Source organism: Cervus canadensis, chromosome 2 (assembly GCF_019320065.1).
Source record: "Cervus canadensis isolate Bull #8, Minnesota chromosome 2, ASM1932006v1, whole genome shotgun sequence".
NCBI classification, from domain to species: domain Eukaryota; kingdom Metazoa; phylum Chordata; class Mammalia; order Artiodactyla; family Cervidae; genus Cervus; species Cervus canadensis.
The window spans coordinates 95,287,335-95,305,651 of NC_057387.1; the positions used below are offsets into that span (position 1 = coordinate 95,287,335).

Below are 18,317 nucleotides of genomic sequence, written 5' to 3' on the forward strand. Positions count from 1 at the left end.
ACTTGGATTACTGTGATATTGAATGATCTGCCTTGGAAGTGAACAGAGATCATTCTGTCATTTTTGAGATTGCACCCAAGTACTGCATTTCAGACTCTTTTGTTGACTATGAGGGCTACTACATTTCTTCTAAGGGATTCTTGCCCACAGTAGTAGATATAATGGTCATCTGAATTAAATTCAGCCATTACGGTCCATTTTAGTTCATTGATTCCTACAATGTCCACTTTTGCCATCTCCTGTTTGACCACATCCAATTTACCTTGATTCATGGACCTATCATTCCAGGTTCCTATGGAATATTGTTCTTTATGGCATCAGACTTGACTTCCATCACCAGTCACATCCACAACTGGGTGTTGTTTTCGCTTTGGCTCTGTCTCTTCGTTCTTTCTGGAGTCATTTCTCCACTCTTGTCCAGTAGCATTTTGGGTACCTACCAGCCTGGGGAGTTCATCTTTCAGTGTGGTATCTTTTTGCCTTTTCATGCTGTTCATGTGGTTCTCATGGCAAGAATACTAAAGTGGTTTGCCATTCCCGTCTCCAGTGGACCATGTTTTGTCAAAACTCTGACAAAACTTGGAATGTTGTTAAGCCCAGGGCTTGGTTGACCAGCCCCCCTCCAGGGACTCAACAGTCTTAAGATTCATCTGGTATCTTATCTATGCTGCTGCAAGGCTTGCACTCAGACCACAGTCAGAGCAGTGTCCAGGCCGATTAGAAGCAAGGTCAGAGGCCTGCTCTTCTTTGTCTCTGAAGCCTAAATAAGACTATTTAACTTCCCTAATATGGTGCAGCAGTTAAGAATCTGCCTGCCAGTGCAGGGGAGATACAGGTTTGGTCTCTGGTCTGGGAAGATCTCACCTGCTGCAAGGCAGCTAAGCCCATGAGCCACAACTACTGGAGTCTGTGTGCCCTAGAGCCCATGTTCCATAACACCTCAATAAGAAGCCCCCACACTGCAAGTAAAGTGTAGCCCCCACTCATCACAACTAGAGAAAGCCCTTGTGTAGCAGTGAAGACTCAGCAGAGCCAAAAATAAAAATAAATAAAAATTTAAAAGATAAAGTATACCTATTACTTTTTTACTTAAAAGCAGTTTTTATGGAGCCAAAATTAAAACAAGATTGGCTAAAAATTAGACACTGCATATTTTGGAATTTTCTCACAGATTATTTAAAAAAAATTAAAACCAAACCTCGGTGGTATTGTAGAAGTAACTTTGGAGTTGTCGTATATAGTATAGATAGAATAGAAATTTCATTTCATGGTTAAAGGTTATGCTTTCATTAAATGAATTTAAATGACACGTCAGCATCTGAGAGGAAGAAATGATTAAGTTGAAAGAAGTTTTTTTGTTTTTGCTTTGTGGTTTTTTGTTTGCTGTTTGTAAGTTCAGGCCATTATGTATGTCCTAGATTGCATTTTGGGAATATTTGTATTACCTAATATGCAGATGTAGTTTTTAATCAATTTATTTTGCTAGGAACTTTTTTTAAGCAGTAAAACTCTTTTAAGAGTCTTTGTAAATTATTAGTCTGTGGTGGTGGTTGTGTAGTCACTGAGTTGTGTCTGACTCTGTGACCGCATGTCGTAACTCACCAGGCTCCTCTGTCCATGGGATTTCCCAGGCAAGAATACTGGAATGGGTTGCCATTTCCTTCCCCAGGGATCTTCCCAACCCAGGGATCAAACTCATGTCTCCTGCATTGGCAGATGGATTCTTTACTGGTTTTTTTTTTTTTTAATTTATTTATTTTTTCAGTGGGTTTTATCATACATTGACATGAATCAGCAATAGATTTACACGTATTCCCCATCCCGATCCCCCCTCCCACCTCCCTCTCCATCCGATTCCTCTGGGTCTTCCCGGTGCACCAGGCCTGAGCACTTGTCTCATGCATCCCACCTGGGCTGGTGACCTGTTTCACCATAGATAGTATACATGCTGTTCTTTCGCAACATCCCACCCTCACCTTGGGATTCTTTACTGTTGAGCCAACAGGAAAGCCCAAGTATGTGGTAGGAATGAGTAAAGGTGCAGTGAAATACTGATATATGATAGTGCATAAATGAATATGGATTTATAGTATCAAATCTTTCAGCAAAAGTCAGTTAAAATGTTTCTTCATGTCTTGAATAGCTGTTCAACAAAATGTAATGCAAATCCCCAACATATGTCTAGTATGTTCCCTTTAATGTTTTCAAACTTTGTAAGTTCCTTTTATTCAGATATGTAATGTTGGTCTCGTAAAAGTAAATTTTTAGGATCTTTTCAACCTCGACAACTTGGAATCATGCAAAGCATGTACTGGGACACATTTTAATGCAGCTAGGACACAGTCTTAAACACAAGTAAATGAGTCCTTGCTGAGCTTCCCAGTAGATTGATACTTCCCAGAATTCAGGAGCATTGCTAGGATTCTTTCACCTAGGTGAAATAATGCTTTATGCCTTACCCTTATCTAACTTTGTGCTCTCATCATACTTGCTTACAGTAGCATTCTTTTATACTAGTAAGGGGACCAAAAAGTGACATCATTAAACAAAAGTTGTTATCACTCCTGTCACCACATTCTACAATGAGAACTCTCCAGCCTGAATCAAAAGACTTTCTTCTTAATCCACTTGGAATAGCACACCATAGTAAGATGGGTGAGGAGAAGGGCACTTGTGAAACATTCCTGGGAAAGAAGAATTAACGTGAGGTCTTGGCCACAGATGCCTATTTTTTTTTCTTTTCTTTTCTTTTAATTTTATTCATTTATTTCTGTCTGTGTCAGGCCTTCACTACTGTGTGGGCTTTTCTCTAGTTGTGGAGAGCCGGGGCTACTCTGCAGTTGTGGTGCACGGGGCTTCTCATTGCATTGACTTCTCTTGTTCTGGAGCACAGACTCTAGCGTGTGTGGGCTTCAGTAGTTGGAGTTCCCAGGCTCTAGAGGACAGGCTCAGTAGTTGTGGCCCATGGGCTTAGTCGTTCTTCAGCATGTGGGATATTCCTGAACACGGGTTGAACCTGTGACTCCTGCCATGGCAGATTCTTCACCACTGAGCCACCAGGGAAGCCCCATACAGGTGCTTCCTTATACGGAAACTTTATATGCAGTTTCAGAGAAGTGAACATATAGAAGTAGAAGGTAGAGAAGTTCCTTTCAAACTCTATGTCCAATTATCCCTTTTAGCCAAGATCAGTTGGTATAAGCCTGATTACATTTTGTAGAAAGAACCCCTTGTGGCTTCTTTGCATTCTTTCCCTGAGCTAGCTGTGGATATGATAGGTCTTTGGAACTTCATGGCTCAGCAGTACATGTTCTGAATCATTTTTGCCTGTGATGGAGTTGGATATATGGGTCATGTTCTTTTAAGGTATTGGCATGGCTAAATACATGAGATTGCAGTTTTATTCAGATCAGGACCATGGGACTTCCCTGGTGGTTCAGTGGTTAAGAACTTGCCTGCCATTGCAGGAAATGTGGTTCAATCCCTGGTCTGGGAAGATTCCATGTGCCTTGGGGCAAATAAGCCAAGGCCCTCATGGGCCTTGACTACTGAGCCTGCGCACTGCAACTAAAGGCCCTCGAGCCCATGCCCCACAGCAAGAGAAGCCCGCACACCACAACTAGAGAGTGGCCCCTGCTTGCTGCAACTAAAGAAAGCCTGCGCTTAGCAGCGAAGACCCCGTGCAGCCATAATAAATAAATAAAGTTTATTTTTTTTAAGGATCAGGAACCATGTACTTTAAAGCCACATTTTTTATGTGCTTCTTTTTTCTTAGCACCAAAAGGTTTAATTTTTCGTCATTCATCTTTACCTGGAAGCCAGCCACTCTTGACTAACCGAGATAAATAATAAGAGAAATAAAGAAGGCAAAAAAAAAAGTGTATAAATTAACATCCCTCTTTAGATTCTTGCTCCATAGGATTTTAAGGAATTTGTTCTGTTTTTCTAAGTATTAGAATTATTTCATAACTGGAAACAAATACAGTGTATATAATTCAGAAAGCAGTGAAATTAGAAAATTAGTGTTCTAGACCTAACCCAGTCACTTATTAGATGTGTTAACCTTGGTTAAGTCCCTTAACATTTTAGAGCTTACCTTGGCTTTTTCTTGTTAATCTCTGAGTGGATGGCTAACCTGGTGTTAGGAAGGAAAGAAGAATAAAGTATATGTTAGGAGTTGCACAGATTTGTGTTTTAGTTAAAAATTCTCCCAGAATATGACTAAATAAACCATCTGGCTTTATATTTCCTTTCATCCACTCTTTGATTGTGTGCTCAGTCATGTCAGACTCTTTGCCATCCCTTGGATTGTAGCTTGCCAGGCTCCTCTGTCCATGGGATTCTCCAGGCAAGAATACTGGATTGGGTTGCCATGCCCTCCTCCAGGGGATCTTCCTGACCCAGGGATCAAACCCAAGTCTCTTACGTCTCCTGTGTTGGCAGGCAGGTTCTTTACCACTAGGGCCACCTGGGAAGCCCTTTAAGAGTCGATAAAAAAGTAATGTGCTGTTTTTATATATTTGTTGGCTTATTAACCTTCAACATGTAAGAAGCACAGCTTCCATTTTAGTGGTAAAGAAACTGGGAGATACTCTTCAAATTTTGGAATTAAGAGGACAGATGAGTGTTCATTGGAGTTGTGGGAAGAAATTAAATTTGCAATGGATTGAAAAATAAATGGGTGGAGAAGGAAATGGCAACCCACTCCAGTATTCTTGCCTGGAAAAGTCCATGGACAGAGGAGTCTGGCGGGCTGAAGTCCATGGGATTACATGACTGAGCATGTGTGCACAAGGGTGGAGGGAAATGGGTTGGTAGCAATAAAGTGGTAGAACTAAAAAAAAAAAAAGAAAAATAAATGGGGAGTGAGAAAATGGAGATACTGACAGTACACTGCTCTTTATGGAAGTTTTGTTAAGACTGAAGGGAAATGAACCTAAATACCTAGAGGGATATCGGACTGTAGAGAAAATAAGAGTTAGTGAGGCCATGAACACATGTGGAATGATAATGGGAACTTAACTTAGAGGAGATTGAGATAAGGTCCCTGGCAGGGACATCCTCTCTAGCAACTTATTACAAGGTATAAAATTAGATCGTGTTATGAAGTATCTTGTAGATTGCTGGGCATATGGGAAGTAGCCAGAAAGTCAGAGGATTTGTAAAGCTAAAATATTTGACAGATGTTTGTGAATGAATGGTTGGATCAAGTATTCACATAGGCAGTTCTGATAGGCGTGTGCAGGAAGAGAGCATTTTATCTAAAAATTATTTAGATAAAACCTAAAAAGAATGATGTAGTACATTGTTTATATTTAATATTATGGTTTCTATTGACTTAACTGCACTATAATACTATTTTTTAAAATTGTGGCAAAATACATATAAGATTTACCGTTGTAACCATTTTAAAGTGTACAGTTTGATGGCAGCAAGTACACTCACAGTGTTTTCCAACTGTCATCACTGTCAGGTTCCAGAGCTTTTTCATTATCCCAAACATAAACCTCAAATGCATTAAGCAGTTACATCCCCTCCTCCAACCCCTGGTAACCACTAATTGTTCTCTGTCTCTCTGGGTTGGATATTTCATATAAATGGAGTCATGTAATGTGTTGTTTTGCATATTTGGTATCTTTCATTTAGCATAATGCTTTCAGAGTTCATCCTTGGAGCATGTATTCATTCCTTTTCATAGCTGAATAATATTCTATTGTATGAATATACCACATTTTTCTCATCCATCCACTGATGGGCATTTGAGTTTCTTCTTGTAGCTTTTGTGAATAAAACTGCGGTGAACATTCACTTACAAGTTTTTGTGTGGACACGTGTTTTCATTTCTCTTGGCTGTGTATCTAGGAATAGAAATGATAGATTGTATGCTAACTCTGTTTAACTTTTGAGGAACCACCAACTGTTTGCCACAGCACCTGCACCATTTTATGTTTTTACCAGCAATGTACGAGGGTTCCAATTTCTCTGCATTTTGCTTTGTCATAATCTGTAAAAATTAGTTTGTTAAACCTTTGAATCCTTATGCATGCAGGGTACCATGCTAGATGCTGTGTGAGTTTCAAAGAAGGGCAGGACAAGACTTTGTAGAAGCAACAGTTTTTTGGCCTTCTGGGAGTTAGAGTCAACATTTATAACTATCCTGAAAGGAGCAAGTGTTAAGTGCCATAGAAGGCACAATTAACTTACCTTGAAGATTTTAGACAGAGAGTTTACTAATGGGGAAAGGCTTAGTTCTTTTCTTCTTCTCTTAAAAATATTTATTTATTTTTGGCTACACTGGGTCTTTTGTTACTTTGCCCAGATTTTCTCTAGTTGCAGTGAGCTGGGGCTACTCTTCGTTCCAGTACATAGGCTTTTTCTCATTGCAGTGGCTTCTTTTGTTGAGGAGCACAGGCTTATAAGTCTGTGGGCTTTAGTAATTGCAGTGTACAGGCTTCAGTGGTTGTGCCTAGGGGGCTTAGTTGCTCCACAGCATGTGGAATCTTACCAGACCAGGGATGGAACCCGTGTCCCCTGCATTCACGGGCAGATTCTTAACCACTGTGCCACCAGGTAAGTCCTGAAAGGCTTATTTGTCGACTGTCAGACAGGGGAACTTAAACCCTGTTGTGTAGTTGATAGGAAGCCAGAAAACTTCTGAGCAGGGTAGTAATATAATGAACCTGGACTTTGGAAGAGAAATCTAGCAGCCAAGAGTAGAGGCTGAGGTAGAGGGCGGAAGAGTCTAGTAGTGCCTGTGAACCCAGTTTTGTTTGTTTGTTTTGGCTCTGCTCTGGGACATACAGCCAGGAATCAGTGCCGTGCCCCCTGCATTGGAATGTGGGGTCTTAACCACGCGACTGCCAAAGGAAGTCCCTGGAGCCGGGTTTTTAATTGAAGAGTAACACAGAAATGGAAACTAAGGAGTAAATAGATAGGACTTGGAGACTCTTATATAAATCTTTGTAATCTTCTTAGATCTCATCTCTTCTGATTTTAAACATCATCTACCAAACACTGGGCTTCCCTTGTGACTCAGCTGGTAAAGAATCTGCCTGCAATGCAGGAGACCTGGGTTCAATCCCTGGATTAGGACGATCCCCTGGAGAAGGGAAAGGATACCCACTCCAGTGTTCTGCCCTGGAGAATTCCATGGACTGTATCGTTCATGGGATCGCGAAGAGTCGGACACGACTGAGCAACTTTCACCAAACACTGACAATTCCCAGAATTCTCTCTCCAGAACAGACCTCTCTGAGATCCAGACTACATACTTGACATTTCATATTTAAATTTTTTAAGTCTTGATAACCACCCCGAAAGAGTTTTGAGTGATGTATTTTTCCTCAGTAGTTAGGCTAAAGTTGCTCCAATTAGTTCTGTAAAAATAGCCACAGCCGCAGAAGGCATAACCAGAGTAAAGACATTTCATTACAAAAACATTTTACTACAAAGGTGAAACAGAATGCTTGTAGTTACACCATCCTAATAAAACCATTATTGACATTTTAGTCTTTTGCTTCTAAAACAGGAATTTCTATTTCCTTTATCTGTCCTCTTTCTTCATTTCCCATTTGTCATTCATCTCCTCACCACCACATGCTGTACATGTACATGCACAGACCACACTTTGAAAGCTTGACAGCCTAGTATGTTGGAGATGGTCAGTAAGTAGTTATGGGCTATATAACAAATTTGGAACTTTCACTCCAGCAGCAAAGCATCACCAGTTAATATTCCCTCTACAGTCACTGCCTCAGCTGAAACTCTACTAGAGTAATTTGGGATTGAAGACTGACTGGGCTTTCCTGGTAGCTCAGACGGTAAAGCATCTGCCTACAATGCGGGAGACCCGGGTTTGATCCGTGGTTTGGGAAGATCCTCTGGAGAAGAAAAGGGCAACCCACTCCAGTGTTCTTGCCTGGAAAACCCCATGGACTGAGGAGCCTGGTAGGCTACAGTCCATGGGTCGCAGAGTCGGACACGACTGAGTGACTTAAACTAAAACTAAACTACTGACTGAAAAGATAATGTGTGTCAATTAGAATATGCCTAGTGTGCTTTGTTAAAGGGAAATGTTTGTGTATAAAACTGAGGTATTTTCCTTCATGTCAATCAGTTTTATAACCTAATAGATCTTCCTGCCTTGAATTCCTGGTTCTCTGTGGTTTAAAACAAAATTCTTAAAACAGAAAGGGTGCAACAAATAGTTAATTATGTTATTTTAGATAGAAACTTGATTTGATATTTTTGCATAAGAAACTGTTACAGGGACATTGTCATCATGTATTAGGTATTATAGGTATGTTGTTGTTCAGTCACTAAGTTATGTCTTTGCAACCCCATGGCCTGCAGCACACCAGGCTTCCCTGTCCATCACTGTCTCCAGGAGTTTGCTCAGACTCACATCCATTGAGTTAGTGATGCCGTCCAGCTATCTCATCCTCTGTCACTCTCTTCTGCTCTTGCCCCTCAATCTTTCTCAGATCAGGGTTTTTTCACATCAGGTGGCCAAAGTATTGGAGCTTCAGCTTCAGCATCAGTCCTTCCAGTGAATATTCAGGACTGATTTCCTTTAGGATGGACTGGTTTGATCTCCTTGCTGTCCAAGGAACTCTCAAGAGTCTTCTCCAGCAGTTCAAAAACATCAATTCTTTGGCACTCAGCCTTCTGTATGGTCCAGCTCTCACATCCACACATGACTACTGGAAAACCATAGCTCTGATTATATGGATCTTTGTCAGCAAAGTGGTATCTCTGTTTTTTTAAAACACTGTCTAGGTTTGTCATAGGATTGTTTCATTGCAGGTATAGATAGACCTAAGTAAAAACAATCCTGAGGCTTTCCTGGTGGTCCTGTCCTGAAGAATCTGCCTGTCAGTACAGGAGACACGGGTTCAATTCCTGGTCCAAGAAGACCCCACATGCTGCGGGACAACTAAGTGGCAGCTAAGTCCATGCACCTAGATCCTGTACTCCACAACAAGAGAAGCCTGTGCACGCAATGAGAGAATAGCCTCAGCTAACCACAAATAAAGAAAGCCTGTGCACAGCAACAAAAACCCAGTGCAGTCAAAAATAAATAAATTTAATTTCTTTAAAAAACACCTGAATTATACTGGAGGAACAGTAGCCAGTTAGCTTTTACTCCCTGTATCAGTCAGTGATGTGGTAGTTATTTACCAAGTTACCCAAACTAGAAATCAGAGTGTGAACTTCTTTTTCTCTTTTACTCCCGTATCCCATCAATTATGTAGTTCAGTTTATTTTACTTTTTCCTAAGTATTTTGTGACTTGGCTTTTAATTTGTTTATATTAAAAACTGGTTTTCAAAAAAAAATCAAGTTTTCTCCAGGTTGTGAATTGCAGTCAGTTCTGATTTTCAAAATCTCTAGGCTGGACTACAGAACCAATATCAAGAGATTATCCTTGAACTAACTATTCCTGTCCTCTGTCCGTGGAATTTTCCAAGCAGGAATACTGGAGTGTATTTGTGGTGTGGGCTTAGTGCTCCTCGGCTCCTGGAGTTTTAGTTCCCCAACCAGGGATTGAATTCACATCCCCTGCAGTGCAAAGTGGATTCTTAACCACTGGACCACCAGGGAAGTCCCTACGCATGATATTTATTTATCTGTTGTGTTTATTTCCTCTTTTTCATGCTGTCTTAAAAAATTATTAATCTGTTTCAAAATAATTATTGTTTTAAAAAATCATTCTGATTTTTTTCTGACCTTATCTTTCTGTGTTTCTTTAGGTTTTTTTTTATTGCTTGTTACCTGTCATGAAAAAAAAGAGCAATAAAGTTCAGTTTGATTTAATCTTCTTAAAAAATAAGTTTTTAAAGCTTATTTTTTGAGTACTGCTCTAGCTGTTATAGTGCAAATTTATTCATAGTATTTCTTCTACTTAAAGATTTTGAAAGTTTATCTTTGTATCACTTCTCTCACAGTAAGAAATCTGACTCCCATTTTTCCTAATATTTTTTACTTTTTGTTCAAATCCTGGTATGTAACCAACCTGCATTTATCATCTCTTCCCTTATATGTATTTCTCCCTAATCACGTCAGAGTTGTAACAACTGTGGAAGGCACATTGCTGTATGGAAGCCTGCAACCCACTTGAATAACGAGGAAACCCTCCTTATTCCTCTTGGGGTTCCCATACTCTGCATTGGACTGTACTGGGACACTCACCTAATGAGGTCCAACAACCTGTGCAGGACTGCTGCCATACACACATTTCAGTATCCTTCCACCCTCGGTGGACACCCTCACATCCTGATTATGCCCCAGTACCTTGCTCTGGCCTCTGGAGCGCCCCCTTTGCTGCTTTTACTTCGCCTGACCGCTCCTAATGGGTTTGTACAGTGTTTCTTCAGGAAGGGGAAGGAGAGTGGGAACTGAAGAGAATATTGTTTCCTGATTTTAACATTGTAAGAGAACATAGACTTTTATTCTTTGGAACTTATTGAGACCTCTTTTACATATTAATAAGGTCACTTTTTAAAATTATTAACGTGTGTGTACTCTGCGTGGTTGATGTTACACATATATGTATTATAAAGATATAAAAAATGTAGAGAACAAGTGAATACCCATCAATTTAATAATGTATTACAGATACAGATGAAGCACCCCGGAACCTTTTTTTGATTCCTTTCCCATTGTTTCCCCACAGAGGTATTTACTCTTCTGAATTTAGTATTTCTTTAAACAGGAATTGATTATATGAGAAATATTCTATAAACTAGTATTTACCAGTGTAGACCAGAATTGTCCACCGATGCAAGCATTCTCTTATATCAGAAAATGCTCTAGCCCTTGGAAGTATGTTAGGAATTTGCCAAAGAAATATTTATGTCATCTCTTACTGCATATCTTACGTCAGAGAATAAGCACTTAAGTCTCTTAATTGATAAGTAGGTATCTAAAAATACGTAAATACATGAGGAATGCTGTGACAGTTGTCTTGTTTTTAAGCATCTAACCGTGGTTAGTACTAAATAATTAAATAGTTGATGACTGTGTAATAAACCAGTTAGTTATGCCTCTTTGACCACTTATGGCAAGCTGTTCCAAATATGAGGGAAAGTCTAAATCTAATGGACTCTAATTTGCATTTCTGAATTGCATTTGATAGCTAATTGGAGAAATGGTAATTTTAAAGGTAGATTTTTTTTCACCTCACTTTTCTAAAATCCTTTTAAAATCCTTAAAAAAATTTTAGCCAGTTATATTGTTGCTGTAGGTGGTGGTACATTAAATTAATGTTTAAATTGGACTTGAATTTTGTCTCCTAGACCTTTGTCTCCTAGGTCCATCATTTGACCCATGTCTCATTTTAGCAATTATATATAGTAATTTTGCCTCTTGTGATACGTTATTTTGTTTTTTCATTTATAGTGATAGATTCCTGTGGCCTTTTAAATGATTGAATAACAATGAAAATGGATCCAAAGTGACTTCTCTACTGAAGCAGAAGATTCTTATTACCTTCCATTAACTCAATGTAGTCTTTGGGAACGGGCAGAACAAGTGAAATACAGAAAACTGAAGAGAAGAAAACCTCACTTTGGAACTTTCTCCGTGACTGTTCTTAAGCCCTGCCTTTCTACTTGTTTTAATTTTGCTGTGAATTTATAAATAGTGAAGACCAAAGAAATAGAAGAAACATTTGAGAGCTTTATACCAAGAAAACTTGCCTTGAAAGCTGCTATTCTTGGAGGGAAAAGCATATCAAGTTCCTGTCTGTTTTTTTTTTTTTTTTTAACAAGCTTTCTTATGTCCTTAGATTTTGAAGGATAAGACAAATATAAACTCATACCTGCAGACTATTTTTACCAGCTGTGTAAGAATAATGAGATTTATAAATTAAGGGCTTTGTAATGTAGATGTTTTGCTCCTAGAGTTGACTGACTACTCAGAAGATCTTTTATAGCTCGTCAGTGTTTTATTTTTGATCTATCACTTCAATGACATTATTTGACCAAACAAAAGTCATTCTGTCTTTCTAAGCTATGACCTTGTTATGAACAGTATTTGCATTCACTGTGCAAATGTCCATGTATTATCTATTTAAGCAACATCATAGTGCTATCACTCAAGGAAGTTGAATGAGGTGAACGTTGATATAGCTCTTTCCCCTTCCCCCCATTTTTTAAATGTAACAAATACTTTTTATGTTCCCCTCCCCCTTCCCCTTTCCCCTTCCCCTTTGGGAAACGTGTCAGGAACTAGATAGTTTAAGATGAGCAATTGAGGGGACTGATAGATTGATCCACACAGAGCCTGGATTCTTTTTGCTTCATCGTAAGGCCTTGTGCTGGCCAGCCTAATTAAGTACCCTTTTAACAAGAGAACCTCGTGGAAATCCAGCTGGCAACTCAAGAAGTTCAGGAAGCAGGACCACAGAGGTTATACTCTGGGGTAAGTATCCTCCTATGACTGTGTATGTATATGTATCATGGAAAATACCTACTCTTTTCTGATGTATTCTGGGGACTATCAGTGAGGTGATTTGGAGACACCAACGGATCTCTCAGGAAAATTGATTCTGATTAGGAGAAGTTAATGTGAACTAAATAGAAAAAAAAAAAACTTGAGAAGTTATAACTTCCTTCTCTAGGAAGATTTTTTTTCTACTGCTTTTGCCTGAAGTTACCTGAAGCAGATTAATCTTTTTTAATAAATACCTTTAGTTTGGGGCTTCCCAAGTGGTGCTAGTGGTAAAGAACCCGCCTGCCAATGCAGGAGACATAAGAGACCATGGGTTTGATCCCTGGGTCAGGAAGATCCCCTGGGAAAGGAAATGGCGACCCACTCCAGTATTCTTGCCTGGAGAATCCTATGGACAGAGGAACCTGGTGGGCTGTATGTAGTTCATGGGGTCGCAAAGTGTCAGCAGTGTTTGAAGCAACTTAGCATATACCTGGCATAGCATATATCTGTAGTTATGAGTAGTTGTTTATTCTTAAGGTTCTTCTGCTATAACCCAAGAATTCATTAGCTTCTGTCATATAACCTTCAGGACTATGTCCCACTTTCTCTGTTTGTGTTGCATATTCATGGTTATATGTTCACAGACTATTGTTTTTGTTTAGAACTTCTCTGATGTATGAGGCCAGATGAGTACTCTAGAAAGGCTCAGAGAGCAAGTCTTTCTGTAAAAGGGGGACCTTAAAGTAATCGCAGACTCCTTTACTTGATACCAGGTTCTTCCAAGAATAAATGATTTTAATTTTCTCATTTTCAGATCCTGGCCATGAGGTTGGATGCCTCACCTTGTTGAAAAGAGACACTGGACCTAAATGGCGCAGCATGACTTTGTTCCTGCTTGGCTAAATTTCTCAACACCACAGTCAGCTAAGGTACTATTCTCCATTCTAGTAACTGTCTCAATGCCAATTCTTTGCATCCTTGTCTTGTCTTATAGCCTCTGTTTTATAATCTAGTTTTTTTGTGTGTATATTCAGTCTTGTCTGAGAATTTTAGATATATTTTCATAAACTTATCTTTCTTTTATCTTACTTTTAGGATATAAATAGGGTATAAATACTTAGGCAGTTCAAGTCAATGTGTACCCAAGTGTCCTGTTTATTTCATTACATGTTAAGCTTTTCTCATCATGTGGCACACTTAAGACTTCCTATGTTAGCTGCAGAACACTTTGGTTTGGGGGGAACTGGATCTTCAGAATGAATGTACATAGCCTAAAGTAGTAGTTGATGAGGAAAAAGGATAGACAGTAATTGATTGACTACTACATGACTCTCAGATTAAATCCTATTAAATTGATTAATTTTAATTAATTAAATTTATTTTATTAGTAAAATAAATTTAAATTATTTTAATTAATTTAATTAAATCTGAAATTCTGTTTCAGAGACAATGGTCTGATTACTGATTTTGGAGAAAATGTTTGCATTAAGGATAAAGACAAATGGAATATATTCTTGGTAAAGGAAACCTTCCGGGAAGTTAATAAAAATACTTCCCATTTTGCCACCTAATAGAGGAGGGACAAAGTTAATAGCTGGTCTCAGGAAGAAAACATTTTTTTAAACATGAATTTTGGGGAATATGTTCCTGGTCTGTCTAGACCCACAACCCTTTGCTCTAAACTTCAGTTTGAATTGTGCTTGTGAAATTCCCAGCCATCTCATAATTGACATAATCTGCCTCAAGGGTTGGAGGTGGTGGGATGAGGGATTAGATATGGTATCTAGGGAATTGTTTAAAGTAGGCAGATCTTATACCTGCAAAAAACAATTGATTTAGCACCATGAACTTGGTAAAAAGAATTAGGAAATACAATTTATTAATAAATATTTCCATTAAGGCTACAGTAAGCACATTTGTGGTATTAGCATAAAGATAGCCATGTGAAGTGATAAAATAGAATAGAGAATTCAAAAATAGTCCTGTATATTTAGTCAGTTGATTTTTGACTAAAGTACCAAGGTAATTCAATGCAGAAGTGATAATCCTTTTTAACAAGTGTCTTTAGGACTGGATATTTATGGGGGAATAGGAGGGAGAGCCTCAACCTTGACTTTATATCATACATAAAAATTAACTTGAAGTGGATTATAACCTAAATTGAAGAATTAAAACCCATTAAACTTTCGGAGGAAAGGAGAACTCTTTGTAACCCACTGAAAGAAAGTGACAGTCTCTCGGTCATGTCTGACTCTTTGCAACCCTACGGACTATACAGTCCATGGAATTCTCCAGGCCAGAATACTGGAATGGATCGCTGTTCCCTTCTACAGGGCATCTTTCCAACCCAGGGATCAAACCCAGGTCTTCCACGTTACAGGTGGATTCTTTACCAGCTGATTCATCAGGGAAGCCCAAGAATACTGGAGTGGGTAACCTATCCCCTCTTCAGGAGGTCTTCCTGACCCAGGAATCAAACTGGGGTCTCCAGCACTGCAGGCGGGTTCTTTATCAGCTGACCTACTAGGGAAGCCCTTGTAACCCACTAGAATGGCTAAAATAAAATCTGACAATACCAAGTATAAGTGAAGATATTAATAATAAGGAAATAGATGTAAAGATGTCTCTGACACAACCTGTAGTTCTCCTCTAAGCGCTTATCAAATGTTGGGAGTGGTGGGCCTGTAAACCATACATTTCATGGATTTTTAAACTTTGGTTTTCTATTATTTGAGAAAAAGACTGTCCTAGAATACAGCTGTTAGGAATAGGAAAGGACATACAGTGTTTCTCAAAATGCTTTATTTCAGTTGTGTAACCTCAGAGACTTATTCTCTCTGACCTCCTTCCTCATGTGTAAATAAAATGGGGATGATGTCAAATTGTAATCTTGTTATGGGTATTAAACAATGGAAATAAGTGTTTTATAAAACTATAAAAACTTTTGTGTTGTCGTTAATGGCATGCCAAGGTGGTATTTAAACTGTTCCTTTCTCTCCAATTCGAGAGTAATTTACACAAATAAGCTATTTAGAATTATTTTAAAAGCAAGCATCTTTCTTTTCCTTTCAAGATTAACAACATTTTTAAGTGTAAGTTTTGGAGCTTCTTGTTCTGGATATTGACTGATTCCCTGCCTGCCCCCACCCCCCCCCCCCCCCCCCCCCCCGCCCCATGCAAGTAATTGAAGTAGCCTGTTAATTAATTCAATCAGTGATTAAATAGGCAATGTAGAGCTTCTCTAACTCAGAGAACTATAGCCCTTAACTATGTCCCATGTGCTCAAAATGGAGATTTCTGCCACCAATATTACTTGTTTTCTAGAAGCCTGATGCAAAACCGAAGATAATGAAAGAGATTCATACGTACTTATCTGTTTGCTTCTCTATACTTTATTATCATCTTAGTCACCTACAGCGACTTTCGAAAAACACGGAGAGCACCTACCCCGAGGAGATGGTAGATTTGGAGTAAGCCGTCGTAGACATAATTCCTCTGATGGCTTTTTCAACAATGGACCTCTTCGAACGACAGGAGGTAAGACATGCCCAACTTCCATGACTATTTAAGCTACTCAGGAAGCCCAGGCTGAGGGTACATGTCCATAACCTTGGAATAATGATCTTTTGTAAACATAATACTCAATTAGATCCTCCAGTAGTCATTAATCAGCTATATTGGCTTTCTAACATTCTCAGGTTCTCTTAAGTCATTTATGCAGTTAAAGAACTCTTACAGAAATTACATTAAAACAAAAGGATGTATCTTGTGATTTTTTGTGTGTGTGGACTTAATTTTTTATTTAGAAGGTCCCCTGACAGGCTTTGGCAATACCGTAAATTAGATCAGGAAGCATATGGCCCACTTGTTTCTGAATTTCCAGAAAGCAAACACACTAATGTGTTACTTTTCCTTACTTTTTCAGATTCTTGGCACCAGCCCTCCCTGTTCCGCCATGATTCTGTGGACTCTGGTGTCTCTAAGGGAGCATATGCTGGAATCACAGGGAACCTATCTGGTTGGCATGGCTCTTCACGAGGTCATGATGGCATGAACCAGCGTAGTGGGGGTGGCACAGGAATCCATCGCCATTGGAATGGCAGCTTCCACTCCCGGAAAGGCTGTGCCTTTCAGGAAAAGCCACCTACAGATATTAGGGAAGAGAAGAAAGAAGATAAGGTGGAAAAGTTGCAGTTTGAAGAGGAAGACTTTGTAAGTATAAAGGTTTAGTTCTGCAGTTAAAATCTAAAATGATTCTTATACATAAAACCCTGTTAATAATGAGAACATTTGAGGAAATACATAAAAGGGAGTCCTACATTTAGACTTTTATTGTTTTTAGGAAGGAGTTGATTAATATGAAGATGAGGACCAAAATTCCTGTATAATTTTTAGCAAATTTTAATATTTTTTCATCTTTACGCCTTTGGAACTTGAAAGAAATTCTGAGTTTTCTCTAAGTTTTATAAGATTGAATATTCAAATATATTTATGGAAAACTGCTAAATTGTCTTTCTCCAACTATCATGAGGGATTTTTTTCCTCTGATTCTGCTTGCTTATATAAAACAGTTGTGATAAATTTAGAAACACGCAGTTAGGAATATTTTAACTGTTGCCTATATATGCTACTGTGTGTTGAATTATATGCCTTTTGACCTCTAAGCCAAAAGTAGTTTTTGTGCACCTTAAAAAGTTTAATAATATATTTTATTTAACCAGATATATCCAAATTACTATTATTTTAACCTGTAGTCATTATTTTCAAATTACCAAGATAATTTACATTCTTTGTTATACTAGGTCTGCAAAATTCTTTATGTGTTTTATAATTGTACTATATCTTAATATAGATAACACATTCCAAGTGCCCAGAAGCCATATATGACTAGTAGCAAAATCCTGTTAGTGCAGTTGTAATTTTAAGTAGCACATTAGATAAGCTAGTCACTTTTATGACACCCATTTCATGTTATCAGAGCCAACTAAAGAGTAAAATTTAGGCATTCAGCCCCTACTCTCCCAAGTTCAGCAAATGATCTGGGGGCTCTTAATTTAAATGTTACTTATTGATATTCCTATTTCAAGGTGCCCATCCTTTAAAACTTTATTCATGGAAAAGTCTATAATATACCAATACATTAAGTATTTGACCAGAATGTCTTAAGTACTCAATAGTCCAAAATGACTACACTAAATTATAATTTTATTTATTTAATAAACAAATTCAAACAAGACCAGTGGTAGTGATTAGGAAACAAAATCTCTCTTGCTCATCACACTTTGAGAACTTGATGAAATCCTCATCAAACCAGCAGCAACAACAAAAAAAGTTGAATGGTATTCCTATTATAAAATGAATTTCATGTTATAATTTTCACACAATTAAATGAACCTACTGTAGTTGTAATTTCTATCTTACCTGAATATTTATCTAAAATATATATTCTGACCACAGTCAGCTGAGCACATGGAAAACAAGATCTCTTTTAGTAGTTTAAGTTTCTTGTGTGCATTACTTTAAAAAAAAAAAAGATAATGAGAATTGGTGTGGGGTAAGGTAGAATTTACTTGGAGTACCTTTTAAACTGGTACTGTACTACTGATTGGCATAGTTTGATAAGGTCTATTATCAGTTCTGTGGCTTTTCCAGTGAGAAATGAGTTGAGAACGGAAAGAAATGTTTAAGGCAGCGTTATCCTCACCTGCTAAGTAACATCATACCTGAACAAGGTCATTAAGGGCAGGTTTATTTTGTGTTTACATTTTTATGGCATATTCTAAGTGTACATTAAAGTATGGAGAAAATGGTCAAGTATACTCATAACCTAGCTTTGTGAATATTGCCATTTTGCCCAGTATGCTCCAGACCATTCTTTTACAA

General features: G+C 38.3%; 1 protein-coding gene across 2 annotated transcripts in view; it reads left to right on the top strand.

Moving 5' to 3' along the window:
• Positions 1-18,317, top strand: part of GPBP1L1 (GC-rich promoter binding protein 1 like 1) — a 61,818-nt gene that overhangs the window by 18,209 nt on the left and 25,292 nt on the right. For both annotated transcript variants that reach the window (XM_043461488.1, XM_043461487.1), the window contains exons 2-5: positions 11,400-12,422; positions 13,249-13,363; positions 15,842-15,971; positions 16,360-16,646. In XM_043461488.1, the coding sequence (XP_043317423.1) occupies positions 13,304-13,363; positions 15,842-15,971; positions 16,360-16,646 (477 nt within the window). In that variant the 5' untranslated portion in view covers positions 11,400-12,422; positions 13,249-13,303. The remainder of the gene's footprint in view (positions 1-11,399; positions 12,423-13,248; positions 13,364-15,841; positions 15,972-16,359; positions 16,647-18,317) is intronic.